General features: G+C 35.8%; 2 protein-coding genes across 3 annotated transcripts in view; both read left to right on the plus strand.

Moving 5' to 3' along the window:
• Positions 1-784: 784 nt before the first annotated feature.
• On the plus strand, positions 785-1234 carry LOC129870754 (uncharacterized). Its single transcript, XM_055945618.1, has one exon. The coding sequence runs from the start codon at positions 785-787 to the stop codon at positions 1232-1234; it is 450 nt and encodes a 149-aa protein (XP_055801593.1).
• A 17435-nt stretch (positions 1235-18669) lies between these two features.
• The window catches only part of LOC129880439 (DNA topoisomerase 3-alpha), a 63402-nt gene continuing 61615 nt past the window's right edge, over positions 18670-20456 (plus strand). For both annotated transcript variants that reach the window (XR_008765388.1, XM_055954474.1), the window contains exon 1: positions 18670-19197. Coding sequence is in view for 1 of the 2 variants with exons in the window: in XM_055954474.1 (XP_055810449.1) it covers positions 18892-19197 (306 nt within the window). In the remaining variant the exon portion in view is untranslated. The remainder of the gene's footprint in view (positions 19198-20456) is intronic.

Below are 20456 nucleotides of genomic sequence, written 5' to 3' on the forward strand. Positions count from 1 at the left end.
CAAGCAATATAATGATTTAGTTTTTGCTAAGTTAAAGAAAGCGGTTATCAAAAACGCCAATGAAGCTTTCTCCCAAGGGGGAGATGGTGTTCTTAGATATCAAGGTCAATTATATGTTCCCAATGTTGATGACTTGAAGGAATTAATATTCTTAGAAGCACATAGTTTGTGGTATTCTAGTCATTTGGGATCTACATATATGTATCGTGATTTGAGAAAGTCTATTGGTTGAATTGCATAAACAAAGATATTACAGAGTTTGTGGCTAAGTGTCCGAATTATCAACAAGTGAAAGTTGAGCATCAAAACCTGAAAGGTTTAGCTCAAGACATTGAGATTCCTACATGGAAGTGGGAAGACTTGAAAATGGACTTTATTATTGGTTTGCCTCCTACTCATAGGCAACATGATTTGATTTGGGTTGTTGTTGATCGAATGATTAAGTCAGTGCATTTTTTCTCGTTAATACTTCTTATTCACTCGAGGATTATTCTAGACTTTACATTCGAGAGTTAGTTAAGCTTCATGGGGTTCCGTTGTCAATCATTACATACCAAGGTACTCAGTTTAGTTCTCTATTTTGGAGGTCATTCCAAAGTGTCTTGGTACTCAAATTAAGCTTAGTACAACTTTTCACCCTCAGACTAATGGTCAAGTCGAGAGTACTATTTAGACTTTGGAGGATATGTTGAGGGATTGTGTGATTGACTTCAAAGGTAATTAGGATAATCACTTGCCACTGATTGAGTTTGTCTATAACAACAGTTGTCATTCGAGTATTAAAATGGCTCCTTTTGAGGCCTTATATGGTAGAAGGTATATGCCTCCTATCAGGTGGTTCGAGGTTGGTGAGGCTATTTTGATAGAGCTCGAGTTGGTGTGTGAAGCTATGGATAAAGTTCAACTTATTAGAGAGAGGTTGAAGATTTTCCAAAGCCGACAGAAGTCTTATCCAAATGTAAGGAAAAGAGAGCTTGAATTTGAGGTTGATGATTGGTCATACTTGAAGACGCCACTTATGAAGGGTTTGATTCATTTTGACAAGAAATGGAATCTTAGTTCCCCTTATATAAGCTTATATCAGATTTGGAGGCGCTATAACAAAGTAGCTTATGAGTTGGATTTGCCTTCCGAATTAACATTAGTGCATGTGAGGTTTCATGTTTTATTGTTGAAGAAGTGTGTTAGTGATCCTACCTCTATTGTTCCATTAGAAAGCATTGGTGTGAAATAGAACCTATCTTATGAAGAGGATCTGGTTGAAATTTTAAACCGTGAAATTCGAAAATTGATAAATAAAGAAGTTGCATCAGTGAAGCTTCGTTAGAGGGACTAACTAGTTGAGGCTACCACATAATAGTCCAAATCCGATATTATATCTCGTTATCATCATCTTTTTCCCTCTGTTAAAACTTGAGGAGTTAAGTTCCTTCACATTCACTCTTTTGAATTCATACGTTTTAGTCACTACCATGTTTTCGTATGGATGCATGTTTATGAAATGAGTTTTAAAGTCACGGTTTAGGTAGGGGTTTATTTCTCCTTGGTTTATGTATTTTTATGTGTTATGGCATTCATGTTGGATTGTTATATCTCTTCCCCTACTCTATTCATGCTAGCTTCAGTCCCATTCGAGGACGAATGTTCCCAAGGGGGAGATATTGTTAGACCTCAGAAGTTGGAAAGCCAAGCGAAAGAAATGTTACAGAAAAAGTGAATCAATTGCTATTTCCACGAGGTTACCTACATATATTAGAAAGTCCTATAGACTGCAAGAAGGCCTCGTAGGAAGGGCACTAAAGAATTGGAAATTTGTCTAAGTTTGGGATCATCCTACGAGGGATTCCTACCGACTGTAGGAAGTCCTACAATCCGTAGAAACAAACTGTAGAGTGACTTCTAAGGCTTAGGTGTTCGAATGATTCCACAAATCCCTTTGACAATTCATGTAACTTTCTACGACCCGTAGACTTGGTTCATAAGTCCAATGTGCAATTTCCAGTAGCTATTATTTTTGGTACCTAAGTTCTATAAAGGGTTCTATGATCTGTAAGAGTTTCTACGACCCGTAGGACATGGGTCATAGGAAGTGGGTTGATTTTTGACCTTGGTTTCTACGAACCCACTTTACAGCTCGTACAATGACCTACGACCCGTAGATACCAGTCGTTGGGTCAAAGGTGTAATTTCCAGTAGCCCTGGCTTTTGGAGCTATATTTCTACTAGTCCATTGGACGGACCGTAACAATTTCTATGGACCATCGGGTCACTTCAGCAGTTTTTAGTGAGGGGTATTTTCCATTCTTTCTACTCAAAACGTATGTCATTTTGGAATATTTTGAACGTCCTATAACTGCCCAAATCCTTTAAAATTACCTCATTCCCTTCATTCTCTCAAAATCACTTAAGGATTCAAGGTTTTCTCGCAAGTCTTTTTCCCCAAGAAAGAGCTAGGGTTTCAAGGATTTTCAAGGTTTCAACCTTCAATCTCAATTGATTTTTGTTCTTTTATAGATGAGGTATGTGGGAATTCATCAATGGATCCCTTTCATCCATTGGATCCCAAAAGAACTCAATTCTCCTAATTTAATTTCACTCAATTCAAGAGGGTTTCATGTCAAATCTTCATTGATCTTTTCTTTATTGATTCAATTGATATTATTTCACTTGATTATATATGAATGCACATTAATAGATGATTTTAAATTTATTTCACGTGGACTCATGCATTATGTCTATGATTTTCAATGAGAAGCTATGATTTACGAACATGAATTTTATGAAGGATTTACAAATAATTTATGAATACCTATGAATTATGTTTCAAAATGTTTTCAAGTATGAATGAATTAATTGTGAAAGGTTTTCTCCCAATATGAAGGAATTATGATTAGATGCTTAGAAAAGTATGTGGCTAGATGAATTATGTTATGACCATGATTTTTAAGGATCTATTCTTATTATATATTTTATGATGTGGATTGGTATTCATTATTGCCTTTCTTAATGATATGAATGATAAAAAATTTACTTATTTCATTGGGATTAACTTAGCACCGAGAGGACTATGTGGTGTAGACTTGGTAAGGGAGTTTCTAGTAGAAACCCCTAGTCCTAAACTACATGCCCCCATAGGTTTGTCTTAATTTGCCTATCTAGTGGATCTACATATAGTACATGATGATGATTATGATACGGAGTCTACCTTGGCAAGTAGCCTCTTTCTTTTCATTGTGGGAGTTAAATCAAATTCCATGTTATAGCTCATATGGTCTAAAATGCCTGTTAAGTTTAATATCCCACAAAATGAAGTACGTTTCTTATAAGCTTTTGTTATGTCTTTTGAATGTTGTTTGGACCTTATCTCACGATTTATAACTTATGATTTTACTCTCATGTTTTTAAAGGATTCTTGGTCTTGCATCACATTTTTTTGATCATCATGCCATCACGTTTACCTTATATATTTTCTCATATACTTAGTGCATTCCATGTAATAATGCATATTTTTGTTTATATTATCTCATAATGTATGATGAGACTCTCATGATCCTGAACGTGGCTAGTTTAAGGTTGCTCTTGAGTAAATTGTTAGTGAGTCCTCATGTTTTGAGAACACAACCCTTATGAGTTTTGTTCTTTCTTTCATGACATTTAGTATCTTATTTTGGGTGAGCTAGGGCATGTCCTATTCCACCGTCGAAGTTAGTAGAGACATTGTTAGACTATGGTCATATAGTTCCATCTATTCAGATATTATGTTTTGAGTTTTCTCTTCTACAGAGATTGCTATGTTAAGATTTATCTTCCATATTTATTATTTTCTTTCGATATTTCTTACTTAGTTTATGTATGCTATGCTAAAAGGCTTGTTTGGGGTCTCTCGGTATCCTAAGCGACATGTCACATCTAGGAACTAGCTTGGGTTGTGGCAACATTCGTATAACCTATCAAGAGTAGACAGATTTACTTTAGCATAGTGAATAATCTATAGTTCCCTTCAGATATCGAAAAATACTGAAAACCACAAACATGAAGGGATAGCACGACTATCATTTCTGGATCTTCACTGTTTTCCAATGATCTTCTCTAGGATTTGATTGACACCTGCTAACTAGACCTACGACATATTAAATTTTGAGTGAGTATACATCATAGTGTACATCAAACTCTTGGCAACACTAGAAAATAAAACCCGAGACATGTTTTCCTCTTGCTTTTTAGTCTATGAACAATTTTAAGGCTTAAATTTTCACCTCTTGCTATAGGAGTATGAATGATTTTCAACTATTCATTCAAAAGTTCTCCAACATTTTCTTATATATGTTTCTTGAGATAAACTCTAAAATTTCTTGAAGCGATCTCTTAGATCTTAGGACCCAAAGTACAGTCTGTTGCACCCTTCTACTTCAAATCAAATGACTTTGAAATTCATGACTTGATAGTTTTTACATACTCCAAATTATTTTTGACTAATAAAATATCATCCTCACAAAGAATAAGAATTACAAATTTTCATTGAACTTCTTAACATAGATGTAATAGTCTTCATCAATCATAGTGAAATCAAATGAAATTACCTCCTTGTGAAATCTCAATTACCATTCCTTGAGGATTAGTTTGAGGTCATAAATAGATTTTTTTAATTTACAAACTTTATTTTTTTGACCTTTAACAACGAAATCTGTAGGTTATTCCATGTGGATTTTTGTTTAGTTCTCCATTAAAAAAAGTGGTGTGCACATCCATTTGATTTAATTCTAGATCCAAATGTGAAAAAATAACCAAAACTAAAGTAAACTTCACCAACTGGTGAAAACATTTACTCATAATCTATTTTATCTTCTTGAATAAAATATCCCCCCCCCCATCGTGCCTTATAACTTTCTATTGACCCATATTATTTGCATTTAAGTTTGAGAATCCAATTTTTTAAAATAGTTCTATGTCTCAGAGAAAGGTCAACTAAAGCCTAGACTTTGTTGATTTTCATTGACTCTAAAGAAATTCATCACTTTTAAATGTTCATCTTTTTTAAGGATCATTAAAGTCTCTATCACAAAATTAGGTTTACTCTATTTTGTGAGAGATACAAAAAAGGCATTAGCATCAATCTCATAAGATCATTTAGGTACACTTTTTTGTTACTTTTACGAAATTGAAGTTCAGATTTCTCCATAGGAATTTGGAATTCAAAACTTCATCTTGGATCAGAAAATAATTCTTGATTTATTTAATTATCAAGTATGTCTAATGACACTTTCTGATCATACAAATTCAACATTTCGTAAGGATATCCACTTTCTTTTATTTCACCCTTTTTTGAAAATAATATTCTAGAAATGTGAAATCTTGTGATTCAATTTCAGCAGTTCTTCCTTCCCCCGATTCACCAATGAACACATCTGATTATCTTGTAAAGCTATATTTTTTCCTTTTACACCCACTTTACTAATGTCGCTAAAACTATACTTTTTATGGGGTCAAAGTGGTCAATGAAAAATATAGTAACCCAATTAGGTTGAGGTTGAATCCCACAGAGAGAATACTAGAGCTTGCTTATATTTTCTATTGAAATTTAAGAAAGTAACTATTATGAGAGAATTGAGAATTTATAATTATGATCTAATAACTACTTTAACTACTTGGCTTTTATCAATAAAGAAGATGAATTAGGATTACAGTTCTTAGATATCGAAACTCCAATAAAAGCCTTACTTTCCATCCACTCAACTGTGTTCATTGTGCAAAACTAACGGATATGTATGTCTCTTAAAGCCTCTCACCCCAGTTAAGAGAATATCACCTCAAGTCCTTCACAGACACTTGGGTGTCAAATTAATTTTTTCATCCATTAAAAGTCTCAAGTTAACTATCTGCTCATGGTCTTAAGTTATTAGATGGTAGTTGGTAGGGTTGTACAGGGCAAATCGATAAACCGCACCAAACCGACAAACCGAATCAAACTGGTAAAAAAACCCGACTAGTGGTTTGGTTTGACTTGGTTTGATGTTTGAAAAACAACCCGACCATTATAGGGTTGGTTTGATTTTAACTAAAAAAAAGTCAAACCGAACCCAAACCGACCCGATTATAGATATACTACTTTTAAATTATGTTATACATAAAAATATTTATTAAAATATAATTTATAAATATTTTTTAAATTTTTTTTATAATTTTGTTTTCTTTGTTACATTTAAATTTGGACTTGAGCAGCTCATCTAAATAATATACAAAAAAAGTCCATCTTATAAAGTTATATTATAAAGTTAAAACTTCAAACAATGTTCTGCCTCAATCTTTTATGTTGATATTTTGTACTAGAACTCTTTTTAAGAAGCACTGCTCTGTGCGTTTTATTAGATATTATGAAAAATACGAGAAACTCAAAAAAACCGGAAAAAATCCAAAAAACCCGAGAAAAATTGATATCGAAAAACCCAACTTTTATTAGTTTGTTTTGGTCTATAGATTTTATAACCCGACACAAATGAATTAGTTTGGTTTGTAAAAAATTCGAACCAACCCGATCCATGTACACCCCTAGTAGTTGGTAGCACCAAATTTCTATTAATGAACCTTTTTTCTAATTTGTACCTTTATGGTCAAGCATGTCAGAAAATGAGTGATTTTCTTTATTAATGATTATCAGTCATCTTTAAATAAATCATTAAGTAGGAAAAGAATTTAATACCCAATGATCATCCTTTATGAACGGATATGTTATTGTATAGCATTCAACATCATCATTCTTAACCTAAGCTTCATAACCTTAGTTATGAATTTAGCTACTCATAACTAGTGTAAGAAAATATTTATAATTAATTAAACTACTAGAAATTATGAATTTAAAGGAGAATAAGAGAAACCTATGATTAAAACAGTTCTTGCAAGCAAATCTTGTCCGTTCCACAATAACCATCTAAAACTATAAAGTAAATCCTAAAAAATAAGAATAATGAATTTTGTTTTATAATTATAAGGCCTAATATAAATTTGTTCCCCTTAAAAATATTATCAAAAGACACACACACATACCCATATATATATGTTGGACTTTGCATTGACGGGGTCAAACCTAGTCTAAGGGATAAGGATATGGCGGCCTAGAGGCACTGCCTCATAGTGCGGGGCCCTTCTCACATTTGGCCTCCTTTTATTGAGTCTCTGAAGTTTAGTTCACAGATAGGTGTGGTGCGAGGCTCATCTCATGGCCCTTCCTAGATCTATTTTTTCTTAATTTTAATTTGGATCACTTCGCTTTGGAATTAAATCCATCATATGGGTCTTTTCTCGCTATATGTTTTTTGCATGAAGTCAACCTAATCATTTCTATTAGCTTATCACAATATATCATCAATAAACAAAAGGATATTCACAAGATTATACTCATAACTATGCTAAAATATGATGTTTAAATGTGTTAGTACACCCCAATTCATTTACTAAACTAACTAAAATGATCTTATATATATGCACCACAATTTTGAGGTCGTAGATTATTAAGGTTTGATTTTTAACTAGTCCATAGTTCAGAAGTGGAAGATACTGATTTAGAAAGCAATTTATTCAATATATAGGTTGTAGTCAAGAACGCATCTCCCAGAAGAAGATACGTAAATTTGCATGTGGCAATATGGACCTTGTCATGCCCAATAGTGTTATATTTTTTTTCCAGTTACACCATTCTGTTGAGATGTATAAGGAATAGTTAACTATATGATAATGATTTTCTAGTACATAATTCTTCAAACTCTTTTGATAAATATTCATAACCTTTATCGGTTCTTAAAGTCTTTATACTTTTATCTAATTGATTTTCAACTTCACTCATGTATCTTTTAAATTATTCAAATGCTTCAAGCTTATGAGAAATCAAATAGACATAACCAAAACGAGTAAAATCGTCAATCAATGTATTGAAATATAAAGTACCAGACATTGTCCTCATATTCATTGGACCACATATATAAGAATGGATTAATTCCAGTTGGAACTTGGCTCTTTTAGCCTTCTTAAATGAATTAGGTGTAATCTTTTCGGCAAGATAGTTTTTACATGTTGGCATATAAATTTTGGTAAAAGAACCTAAATGTCCTTTCTTTGCAAACCTATTTATTTGCTTTCACCCTATGTGACCCAATCTCACATGCCATGTAATAATATTAACATAATTGTTAATAGAATAATATATCATTATACAATGATCAACATAAATAACTCTATTTATTTTGTCTACAGAAGTGATGTCTAGAGCCTTGAATGCCTTATTGCATAAGAATGAATTAAAGATGTTGGAATTCCTAAGGGTGCCCAAAATTGATCATCTGACCTTTGTAGATACTATACAAAACTGATAAAGGAGTAATGTAGCTGGTGAATGGGCTATTAGAGAAGTATGAGTAGGTGTCAGGTCAAAAAACCAACAAGAAGAAGAGTGTAGTTTATCCTCATAAAATGTGTCGCAAGGGGAAGTAATAGTAGAAGAGGTATCCACTAATATTTTGAGAAAGGAGTTTTCCATTACATATCTGAGGTGTCTTATGTTTTATATAATTTAAATGACATATTACCAGCAAATGATACACGGGGTTAGTACTAGCCTACATGCATGGAAAGGGAAACTTTTGTCTTATAAGAAAAGAGCAGTGTTAATTAAACATCTCCGACGGAGCATTCCTATCGATTGTCTATTAGTAATGAACCCTCTCATGAATGTCATAAATACAATTCAAAGGATGATGACTCAACCTTTTTGGAGCAACTGTATAGGAGAAAAAGCCAGGCACTGGACAAGGTGGAATAACTTATGCTTACCATCGGCTTACCCTTTTTCCATCACCTCCTATCTTAAGGTTGGCCCACCACTGAATACTCTCAATCGAAAGGTCAAGAAAATTATACAATCCCATAGTATAAAGAGCTACTCGGGGAATCACACCTCTTGGTCTAGGGTATACATTTAGATCTAGAGGCATATCTAATTAACGATAAGAGCAGAGATCTCCTCTCTCCTTTGGACCCTCTACCTTTACTTTCCTTCTGCTCATAAATAGACTTAAGAAAAAAGAGATAAAGAAAAAAAATCTCAAATTCCCATAAATAGTTTGAATAAGCATTCCCTAGAGAGGGAATAACCGATGAGACATTATTTGAACTTCTTTCAGTAGTTGTAGATAGTATCGCCTTTAGCTGGAAAGAAGAATGAGTACTAGGTTTTCAACTATTACAAGATGTATCAATGGCTCTATTCTACAAGCTATGGTGGAACTTCAGAACATAATCAGCTGTGTGGAGTAAATTCAAGTTAATAGATATTGCAATAAAGAAAATCATAATGTGGTAGTATGAAAAGTGGGGTACAATGGATCACAAGTGTGGAAAAAATGTTACAAGTCAGAATCATATTGAGCACAAAATTTAGTGGCAAACCAAAAGAGGTATCATCCATCTTTGGTATGATAACTGGACTAGAATAGGAGATTTGTATTCAATCAATGAAAAAAAGCTATGAATGGGATTATACATTCCAATAATTGAAGAACGTATGAGACAAGGGGAGTGGAATATTCAGGAAATCAATAAGATATTTCCAAATGAAGTAGAAAATTACATTGTCGGGTGTCACGACCCACTTTTCATCAGGTCATGATGGCACCTACTATAACCCTCTAGTAGGTAAGCCAACCCGTCAACCCGGAACTTCAAGTAATGTGTTTGAAGGCTAAAACTATATAAGAGCATTGAATTATAAAAGTAAACAGAATGAATAAGCGGAAGTAAACCAAAACATGTTTTAAACAACTAAAGATCCCTCCCAGAACCTGGAAGTCACAAGTACAGAGCTGCTACAAAATAAAATATGAGTACAAGTCCCGAAAGTGGACCAAAAAGATATAAAACAACTGGCTAGTCTCAGAAGGCAAAAGACGGGCCATCCATGCTGAAGGAGACAAGAATGATCTAAAAACGCCAAGTTATCACCCTAGTCTCTGAATCTGACTGCAACAAGATCGATCTATTCGTGACAGTAGCTGGTGCTCAGTCCTGCATCACGAAAGTAGATGCAGAGTGTAGTATGAGTACCAAGACAACAGGTACCCAGTAGGCATCATAGGCCGATTGAGCAGAAAAAGTGAAAACAATATGAAAAAGAGGAATAAGCCTAAATAGGAATCAACATAAGCATCTAAAGTGAAAAGAGTACTATCTACGAGAGCTACAGCTAACTATACCCAACTGGGCCCCCATAAGCCCAGCCGGGACACTCGTACGCAAGTTAAATAAAAACCCGAACGAACCCCCATAAGTTCGCCGAGTACACAGAATAGCTACAACTACCAAGGCTAGGAACCAAGAATATGCGATGTCAGGAACCAAAGTACTGTATCATTTTCAAAACCCAGAATCTCCAAGAGTCAATCGATCTAGGGGTGACTTAGGGGTCGAGGCCGGGACTGGGACCCAGATGCTCGCCCGAATATTCAAAGTGGCCAAGGCCGGGACTAGGTACCCGGATGCTTGCCATAATACATAAGTGCGGGACTGGATACCCGTATGCTCGCCGTAATACATCGGTGCGGTCGAGGCCGGGACTGTATACCCGGATGCTCGCCGTAATACATCGGTATGATCGAGGCCAGGACTAGATACCCGGATGCTCGTCATACTAGCAAGTCGGCAGAGGCCGGGACTGAGTACCCGGATGCTCCCCGATAATTCAGAACGGAGGCCGGGACTGGGTACCCGGATGCTCCCCGATAATTCAGAACGGAGGCCGGGACTGGGTACCCGGATGCTCATAGATAATCCAGAATAGAGGCCGGAACTGGGTACCCGGATGCTCATAGATAATTTATCCCATGGTTTCGAATATATCCTTTCCAACTAATCAACAACAGTACCGAGAATTTCCTCCCCAATGAGTCAACTGATATGCCGCCAAAACTTAAACCGGAGCCGAAGCCAAACGATCACGAATTCTAGTATTGCCAATGCATCTCAAAAGTTATGACTATACCGAGTTATGGGTGGGAGTGTTATTAAGAGCAAGGGTATCGCCTAGCTAAGGCCAACTACTAGGCACTAGCCCGCTACACCATTCTACAGGGATCTAAGTCCACCGGAGCGACGCCGGGCATATAAAGCAAGTTTACATCCTATACTAAGGCCAACATACTCCACAGTATCAACAACATGCTCATTCAACTCTTCTTATAATACTAACAAATAACGATAAAATACACATGCTTCTAAATACCTGAAAAACCTGATAACAAGCCTAAAGCATGATTTCTAACACCTATACTAAGGCCAACATACTCCACAGTATCAACAACATGCTCATTCAATTCTCCTTATAATACTAACAAATAACGACAAGATACATCTGCTTCTAAATACCCGAAAAACCCGATAACAAGCCTAAAACATGATTTCTAACACCTGAGATGTACAATTAAACTACCCAACCAAAATCCCAACTATTTCAACATGCTTTCACACATTCCAACTCAATCTAAAGAAAGGTAAACCGTAGCCTACCTGTAGGCTAAACACGCGAGCTTTAAATCACTGTGCTGGAGCTTTTCCCTTTCGAACGACCTCGGAACGCTGCCAAACTGTCAAAAATAGAACCACAACGTCGATACGGTCGTTTAGACACTAATTTCATAATTTTTGGAAATGGACCAATTTTTGGGTCGAAAATGGGAATTGTGGGACCCACATACGAAATTCCGGATTTGACCCCCAAAACAGGTTCTAAACGTCACCCCAAGCTCAAAAATCAGATTTATAATACAATTCGGGGTGGAAAATTACGCAAGACGATCAAACCACCAAAACTCATAAATTCGGACTAAAGGACCAAAAATGGCAGCATCAAAATCAGTAAATTCTGGAAATACGAGACTCTTTCAACCCAAACAAATTGCACTATGATGATCCTTGCGAAAAACCCCACAATCTAGCCTCAAGAATCACTCAAAACGGAGTTATATTGACCAAGATACACTCTTTCAAAATTCAATAAAATTTCATTCCGAAAATCACTAAATCTGCAGCTAAAAATCAATTTATTACCTCGAACGACGTGCCAAAAACAGATTCTGAAACTTCCACGATGTTCTCCTTAAATTTCCACGCAATATAGCCTCTGGAATCACCCAAATCGGATTTATATTGGTCAAGAAATAACTTGTCAAAGTTCTTCAAAAATCCATTCCGGAAATGGACACTGCTGCAAATAATATCACGATTTTTACCTGAATCGAATGCTCCAAAGCAGTTTCCAAGCTCCCCAATGCGTTCTCCACGAAAAATCTCACAAGTTTGCCTTTTGAATCACCCAATTTGGAGCTATATAACTCAAGATAAAGGGTTTTAAAGTTGGAGAAAAACCCAAAAACGTTTTTTTGCTTCTGCATCAGCTTTTTGCTGCAATAAGTGATTTTAGAAAATTCCAAAATCTCCGACGGGGTGCTCGGGATTCGTTCGGAATCCGATAAAAATAAACCAAATATGCTACCCCACTAAATTCGACATTCCGGACTCAATGGCGCATTCAGAATTTCCATACGAGATCATTTTAATAAAAAGTGGGCCCCACACCCAAAAGTCATTTTCCACAACGGGTCTCGATATTAGCTCGGGAGCCTCGGGAAGCAAACGAAAGGTCGTTCCTGACCAAAATTGACATTCCGGAACTAACCGCGCTGTCAGAATTTTTATTCGAGCGTGTTTTCCAAGAATGTTGACCAAAGTCAACTATAGGCTAAGTTTCAAAGTCAAAAGCGCCAAATGGCCCCAAACTCGTATCGATTTACTCGATAGTTATTCCAACAGTGTTACTAGCCTAATTTGGTCATTCCGGAGCTGATGGAACCATCAGAATTTGAATTCGAGATTTCGTTAGCCCAAAACTCAAAAAGTCGCAACTAAACTAACTTAGACCTTTAAAATACCAAAATGGACTCGGGACCTCTAAAAATTCAACCAACACTTCTTCTAGACCAAAAACCATCTCCTGAATCCAACGGAGTTGTCGGAATTTCATTCCGAGTATCGAAACTCCAAAAGTTGACCAAAGTCAAACCTTGCCTTAAAGTTCTTCAAATTCTCAACTCAAGGCCTCAAATCTTCGTTACAGCTCCAAAACTGATTCTGTAAAGTCTCCTAAGCCTATTTCGACATTTCGGAGCTGCTGGAATTGACAGAATTCCATTCTGAGACCCGTAGCTCTAATTGACCCCAAATACCACTTTTTAACACTTAAAGCTTATGAAACTCAAAATTTCCAAGGACTTAACTTTTCATAGGATTTTCTAAAAATCAACACCCGGTAACAATTAGAAATGACTCGGAGCATCTAAAGGGAGGGGTAAAATGGTCATTTTACAAAAATTCCAAAAATGACCTTGAGGGTCATTACATCGGGAAAATTAGACCTCATAGGGAAAGGGAAGAGAACAATACATCAAGATGGATGCTAGAAGCTAATGAAAAGTTCATGGAAAGATCAGTATGATACTATTAGACATAAAGATCAACCTAATAAAATATTAAAAGAGATTTGGATGAAAGAGTTGCCTTTCAAGATGGCCTTTTTCATGTGGAGGTTATGAAAATTCAAAGTACCAGTGAATTGCAGAATTAGGAGATGAGGAATTTCAAGTCCATCAAGGTGTTGGTGCTACTCCACACCAGCATAAGAGACACCCTCACATGTGTTTGATACTCAGAAGTTGCAAACAATACATGGTTATACTATTTTTCTTCTTTTGCAAGGATGAATATCCTAAATCTAAACCTAAGGGAAGCTATTATGATCATGTGGGAAGCAGATGTGAGGCAAGGCATGCAAGCATATTGCCAGGCTTTATCAAGTATTATAGTATGGGAACTGTGTAAAAGAAGGAACAGTAGAAAGCATGAGGGATAGGGTATGTGTCATATCTAGATAGGGTACCCTAGGTGTGGCCGGCACTCAGAGATCATTATTGGCCCCAACCGAACTACTTGGTCAGATCACTTATTCAATCACAAGCATAAGACTTAGATAAATTTAAGAAGACACTCAAGTGGGCTAACAATCAACAACTCAATAAAAGAATAGCATGTTCAGCTCAAGTTTTAAGGCTTTTGGTGTGAGTTTGAGCCATTAGGCATTCTAGTCTTTAAGCTTTAGCCTATGTTTGATTTTGGTCAATATTCTTTGTAAATGTGCTCATATTGAAATTCCATTAGTACGGTAAGCTCTGAAATATCGAGTTTGGTCTAGAATGACCTTACGTGTGGTTCCCGAGGCTTTCGGTCTCATTCAAAGCCTCCTTATGAATTTTGGCTTAAAATGACGCTTAAGTGTGGAACCTACTTTTGGTCGAGATGACCTCAGATGGAAATTTTGACAGTGTCTTTGAGTTTGGAATGTCAAATTTAGTGGGGTAGCATATTTCATTTGCGTGCACGGAGTTCCAAATGAATCCCGAGCACCCCGTCGGAGATTCCAAGTTGGGCAACAACCAATTGATGTGCATCAACTGGTGTAGGCAAGAAATGCCCTCCGTGTTCGCTAGCCATTGGCCTTATTCGCAGGCTTGGCTTCGCATTCGCGAAACTCTAAGATTGGACCCTTTGCTTTTGCGATCCGCTTCTATGCATTTGCGGAGGCCATTTTACTGACTCTGGTTATCAAATGATTGAACAACCGGGAGCAATTTACTTACGATACTTAGTTGACTGACGTGAACTCAACTCACTTGGACATTTTCAACTCGCGATTTGAGAGTTATACACCTCCATTTTTGGTAATTCCAATGGTGTTGGGTTTGAAATTGGTGTGGGTTCACGGCATAGTGTTTGGAGAAGTGCGGGGATCATTATTTTGAGGTAAATTTTGCCCGGAGTAGGCTGCCATGGCTCTTGATTTATGCTTTAATGGTGAATTGTTGCATAGGTTATTTTCCTTCGTTTGGAGCATCAAATTGTGTTGTATTTTTTAACACAAGTTCATTAAGCCTAAATGAACCTTTGTACGTAGTCGATTTTGAGATTCTCGGTGCGGGTCCACAATCCTATTTTGACCCGATTTTGGGTCCGTCATTGAAAAATGCAATTTTGGTATCAAAACATTTATATTGATGAGGTAATCAATATTTTGTTAGTGTGGCGGCATTTAGAGGTGATTCGGAGGTGGAAAGCTTTAATTTGGTGGATTCAGAGCGCGCATGATTAGCTTTGAGGTAGTCTACGGTCTCTCACTTTGAGTGGGCTTTATTGTTTAGTATATATTGTAAATGATTTAGGTTGGTATTTTCCAAGATTAGAGTTCTCCTCATCTTATTCCATTTTCTTGGTTTCCGCTTGAGACTTAGACTAGAATATTTTCATGAAATCCTTAGTTTAGGTGATGTGCCTCATTTGTGGTATAGCCTTAGCCTTATTATCCTTGTTAGAGTTTATATGGATGGCCTTAGGCTAGGTTTGAGCCTTAGATGCTTTATCTTGTGATATATCGCCCTTATAGCTAGGTGTAGCTTTTGATAGAGCTTATTATGAATGGTGTACCTTTATGCTAGTGCCTGAAACCTCTATGGCTTGTCGTATCTGTATGTTTGGCTTAGTTGTGCTCGTTGGGGGTTGAGATTGCATATTTTAGGGTAAGGCATCGATATTAGATATATTTTGTCCCCCTATCTGGTTTTGAGTCATTTTCCGATTACTTCGCTTTATATTTAGTAGTAGGCTCGTGATGCCTTTATGCCTATTATTTATTGTTGTGCCCGAGGTTGTATTCAAGGAATGATTGGATCCCAGGTTAGTTCCTTTGCCTTGATAGTATGGTATGAATCGATGTTACTTTTCAAATTGTGTGTGTCTTGTTTGGATGCTAGAGATGACATGCTTGAATTATTTGAACATTTTCACGTATTTTGTGGTACAATCCTGGTTTATTCATGGAGCTTTACTATTGTTTTAGAAGGGTTTCTCACGTTTTTACTATTTTTAAAACTGATTTATAACGGGAGTCGTACCACTTGGATTGTTTGGACAGTGGTTTTGAGATTTATGAGGCATCGATGACATACTCCTTTTTGTACTGACAGTTTCAGAGGCATTGAGAATATATTCAGTTTTTATCGATATCCAATGCGTCGTCGCCCTTTTTTTACTTTGGCTGCATCTGAGATGCCTTTAGCCTATACTTGACTATCCGGTGCGTCATCGCCCTTTTCTATATCGGCTTGGCTACTCACTCTCCGATACAACTATGAGGATGCTATATGTTATGTATAAGACCTGGTTCGGGCCTAGGCAGTGTATACAGACTTTCCACTTCTCCTAGGGGATCCTCTAGCCAGTGCACCACTGAACTAGATGAAGGAGCTATATGGGTCCCACCTTACAGGCTGAGGCTCGGGATTGGTTGATATACTTATTACTGATGATCTCTGAGAGCCATCGATGATGTTACTCATTTTTACTATAGATTAGCACTCATTAGCATCACCTATCACCAATATACTTGTTTTTTATTTGGTCCCCCAATTTTATGGGGGTCGGGGGTATATTTGTCATTGTATGTTCCTTCTGCGGGTATGGGTGTCCGGTCGGATATTATTTGATTATACTTGTACTTATCTATTGTTGTGTTTGTAGTTGGTCTACAGTGTGTCTTAGTTTGGATTTGTTGTTGATGCTTTCTGCTAGGTTCAGTTGGATTAGTCCTTAGGTGACTATGTGATTAGTGGGGGTAGTAAGTATTTCATTCTTGATTAGTTGACTCTTATAGTGCCTTCTTATTGTAAATACGTTGTGGCTTGCGTTTACAGGTGTGTTCTTTGACTCTGTTTCCTTTCTTTATATATCCTAGCTCTTTACTCTCATTTCCTGTTTTACCTTGTGTTAGATCCTATTTGTCTACTTGTGCTATATTTACCTCGTTATATGTTATCTATACTTGCTTTATCTGTAGAGCTCAGTCGGCCTATGCCTATTGAGTACCATTCGTTTGGTATTCATACTACACTTCTGCCCCCCTGAAGATCACAATACGGGTTATCGCCGTTGATTTGGACTTTTGCGGAGCAACTTTGATTCGGAGATTGGGTGAGCTCCTAGTGTTCGAAGTTCCCGATTTCCCTCTACTTTTGACTAGAACTAGTTTTTATTTTTCTTTCGAAGATAGTCTATACTTTTTGTTGTATTTTAAAAAGCATTCTACTGTTATTTTGATTAGAAACTCGACTACTGACTGATGCCAGGTCTTGGGAAAGGTTCTTTAATTTCTATTATTTCCTTTTTCTTGTCACTTGTTTTGCTCGCTTGCTTTTTCTGGCTATCTTCTGCTTGATAGCCCGTTATCTTTGGCTCTGGACTATGAATTCGGCTTACCTATTGGTGGATTATAGTAGGTGTCATCATGACCTGCGAAATCGGATCGTAACAAAGTTTCATGAAAAAGATATCAAATCAAATATAATTTAATTTGCTAAATTTTGCATTATATTTGTTATCATTACTACTAAAGTCTTAATGTAGAGTACAATTAATTTTTGCTATAAGTATTCAACTCCTAATTGAGCATCAAGTACATTCACTGAACAAAAAAATTATTTTATTTTTTACCAAAGGATAACTATTTGATTCAAAGATCATAAAACATCATAATGCACCAATGCTAACGATGCATAAAAACATGATTTACACACATTAAAAATTTAGTATATCATATTATTTTAATCTCACATTTTAATGTTGTTGTTATGATATGTAAAATTAAATACAAATAAAAAAAGAGATTTTTTTATGTCCCAGTTAGCAAAAGTGCAAGAATAACATCATATCCATTAAATATAGCATTATATTATAAGCAAATAGACTAAAATAAAAACAATTGATAGGATTCGATATATCAATAGATAGTATTTTGTGCTTAAAGACCTCCTTGTTGATTTCTTGAGTCAATATTTAAAACTCTTTTATATGCCAAAAATAAATTAAATTTACTCAACAATTACCATCACTATAATATATGATGAAAATTAGGTATGTATTGGTTAGATTCTCATTTTATATACATGAAAAGAATCTGTATACATATAGGCTTGGAATCGTTTAGTCTTCATCTTCATAAACTTTAGAAAATAAGAAAATGTCACATTTTTGCCATATCCAATATTATTCTTATCTTCTTTTTAATTTCTCATTTATTTTGCGTTAAGATTGAAAATGTACAAAAAAATAAATATCTATACTATATTAAAATCACAGAGATCTTTAAAAATATTAATTGAATTTTTTGCCCTTCAGTAAAAGACTCCGTTTTAGATAAAATCGTCTTTTCATCATATTTACTATTCTTTCAATATTTAAAAGTTTAAAATCAATTAAAACTTTATAATTAATTGACGCGGTATACAGATATATTAAATTTAGAAAAATATATTTATTTCATTTAAATTAATATAATTGTATGTATTGTAACTTCACTTGCAATATTATATAAATTTGTTGAGTGAAATCTTCATATTGATATGACACATACGTGCAGCGCAAGTATAAATTAATATAGTGAACAAACTATCTAAATTCTAAATTCTAAAATATATATGAATTATAAATACATACCTCTGGCCATTACTTTGAAGTAGTTTTGATATTACTCTGAAAAAGGATGTCAAGATTAATACTTCAATTCAAGAATTTGAACATACATAAAACACAATGAAAAAGATTGAGTCTATTTTGTGTAATTTCCCAAATAAATTTTAAAAAAGTACTCGAGGGCACAAAATACATATATTGAGCTTTGGCGGCTCTAAGGCGGGAAATTATATTAAGCAGCGACGATAGAAGGGGCAATCCAAAAACCGTTTCGTCAGGAAAATGGCCGGAGGCGGAGGGAGGGAGATAAGGGTACTAAATGTGGCTGAAAAGCCGTCGGTGGCCAAGGCAGTGTCGGGGATACTATCTAAGAACCAACCAGGTGGCATGAGAGTAAGAAACGGACGTTCCAGGTACAACAAAATCTTTGAGTTCAACTACACCATTCGGAACCAGCCTTGCCAGATGCTGTTCACCTCCGTCACAGGCCACCTCATGGAGCTTGAGTTTGACGATCGTTACCGGAAATGGCACTCATGTGACCCGCTCGACCTCTATAATGCGCCTGTTCGGAAGTTTGTCCCCGAGGTACCTATTTATCCTATTTACCTTAAGTTTATCTCCTGCCGAGTATTTGTTTCTTGGCAGTTTGGTCACTTCTTGAATAAGATATTGAACTTCATGTATGCTCGAGAATCCAGTCCAATTGCTAATGTTGATTGCAAACTGAGGCTTTTCAATATAAATGATTCAATTTGCAGAATATGATAAAATTGATCTGAACTTAATCAATTTCTGAAAGGTCATTTTCTTTGATGTATTACTGAAGTCATGCCCGTATTAAAACTGCACTAATTATGTCACCATTGGTGTATTATTTTATATCAAATTCAATGTGGAAAATGGAAAACAAACTCAAAATTTGATAAACTCTCCCTCTAGCTTTGATACCATGTGAGAGACAAGAACAGGAAAGGTAGGATTTATCTTTTATGTAAGAGACTTCAGCCACATATGACATGGAGAGTAGTAGTTTCCTACTTCAAAATGAGACATGCCAATAGAAGAGTGTAAAGTCCTATTGTAAGCAAATTCAATTATAGGTAGATGTTCCTTCCAAGAAGCATACTTCCTTTTACCCATAACCCTTAACATATTTTCCCGAAGTCCTATTGGCCCACCTAGGTTTGAGGGTGACATGAGGTGGAAAATAACAAATCCAAAATAACTAAGAAACTTAAGTATCTATCACTAACAATAGTTGTAGTTACTGCATGCAATTTATGTAGATGCTCAACAAATAAAGAAGCAACACGTGTAGCATCATCACTCTTATGGCAAGGATTAAAGCGTGCCACCTTCAAGAATCTATCAACCACAATACAGATACTCTACCTCTACTAGTCCTAGGTAATTGAAACACAAAATCCATAATAATGTCAAGCCATGCCACTAAGAATTCATAGGAGGTACTAGCACTCCTATGAATAGATTTCGTCTCTATCATGAAACAAATTCAGTTGTAATCCTCACCGATGAATTTGGACTTTGCTTCAAAATAAGTACAGAATAGCATCATCAGAGTGAGTAAAAAGATCGTGAAGAAGAAGCCCTAGCTTTGTTAGCAAGAATTGAATGCAACAGGGCTGTCAAAAAGGAGCAGATGCAATATAAAATACTTGTTCATCAAAAGAATAAGGGGTCGTTTGGTAGAGTGCATTAGAAAAAGTAATGCATGCATTAGTTTTGTGTTTACTAGTACCTTCTTTGGTACACTTTTTCAACCTATGTAGCATTAGTTATACGCTCTATTTGGTATTAAGGTATGTATAATTTATACTTGAAAA

Source organism: Solanum dulcamara, chromosome 2, assembly GCF_947179165.1.
Source record: "Solanum dulcamara chromosome 2, daSolDulc1.2, whole genome shotgun sequence".
Classification (NCBI taxonomy): domain Eukaryota; kingdom Viridiplantae; phylum Streptophyta; class Magnoliopsida; order Solanales; family Solanaceae; genus Solanum; species Solanum dulcamara.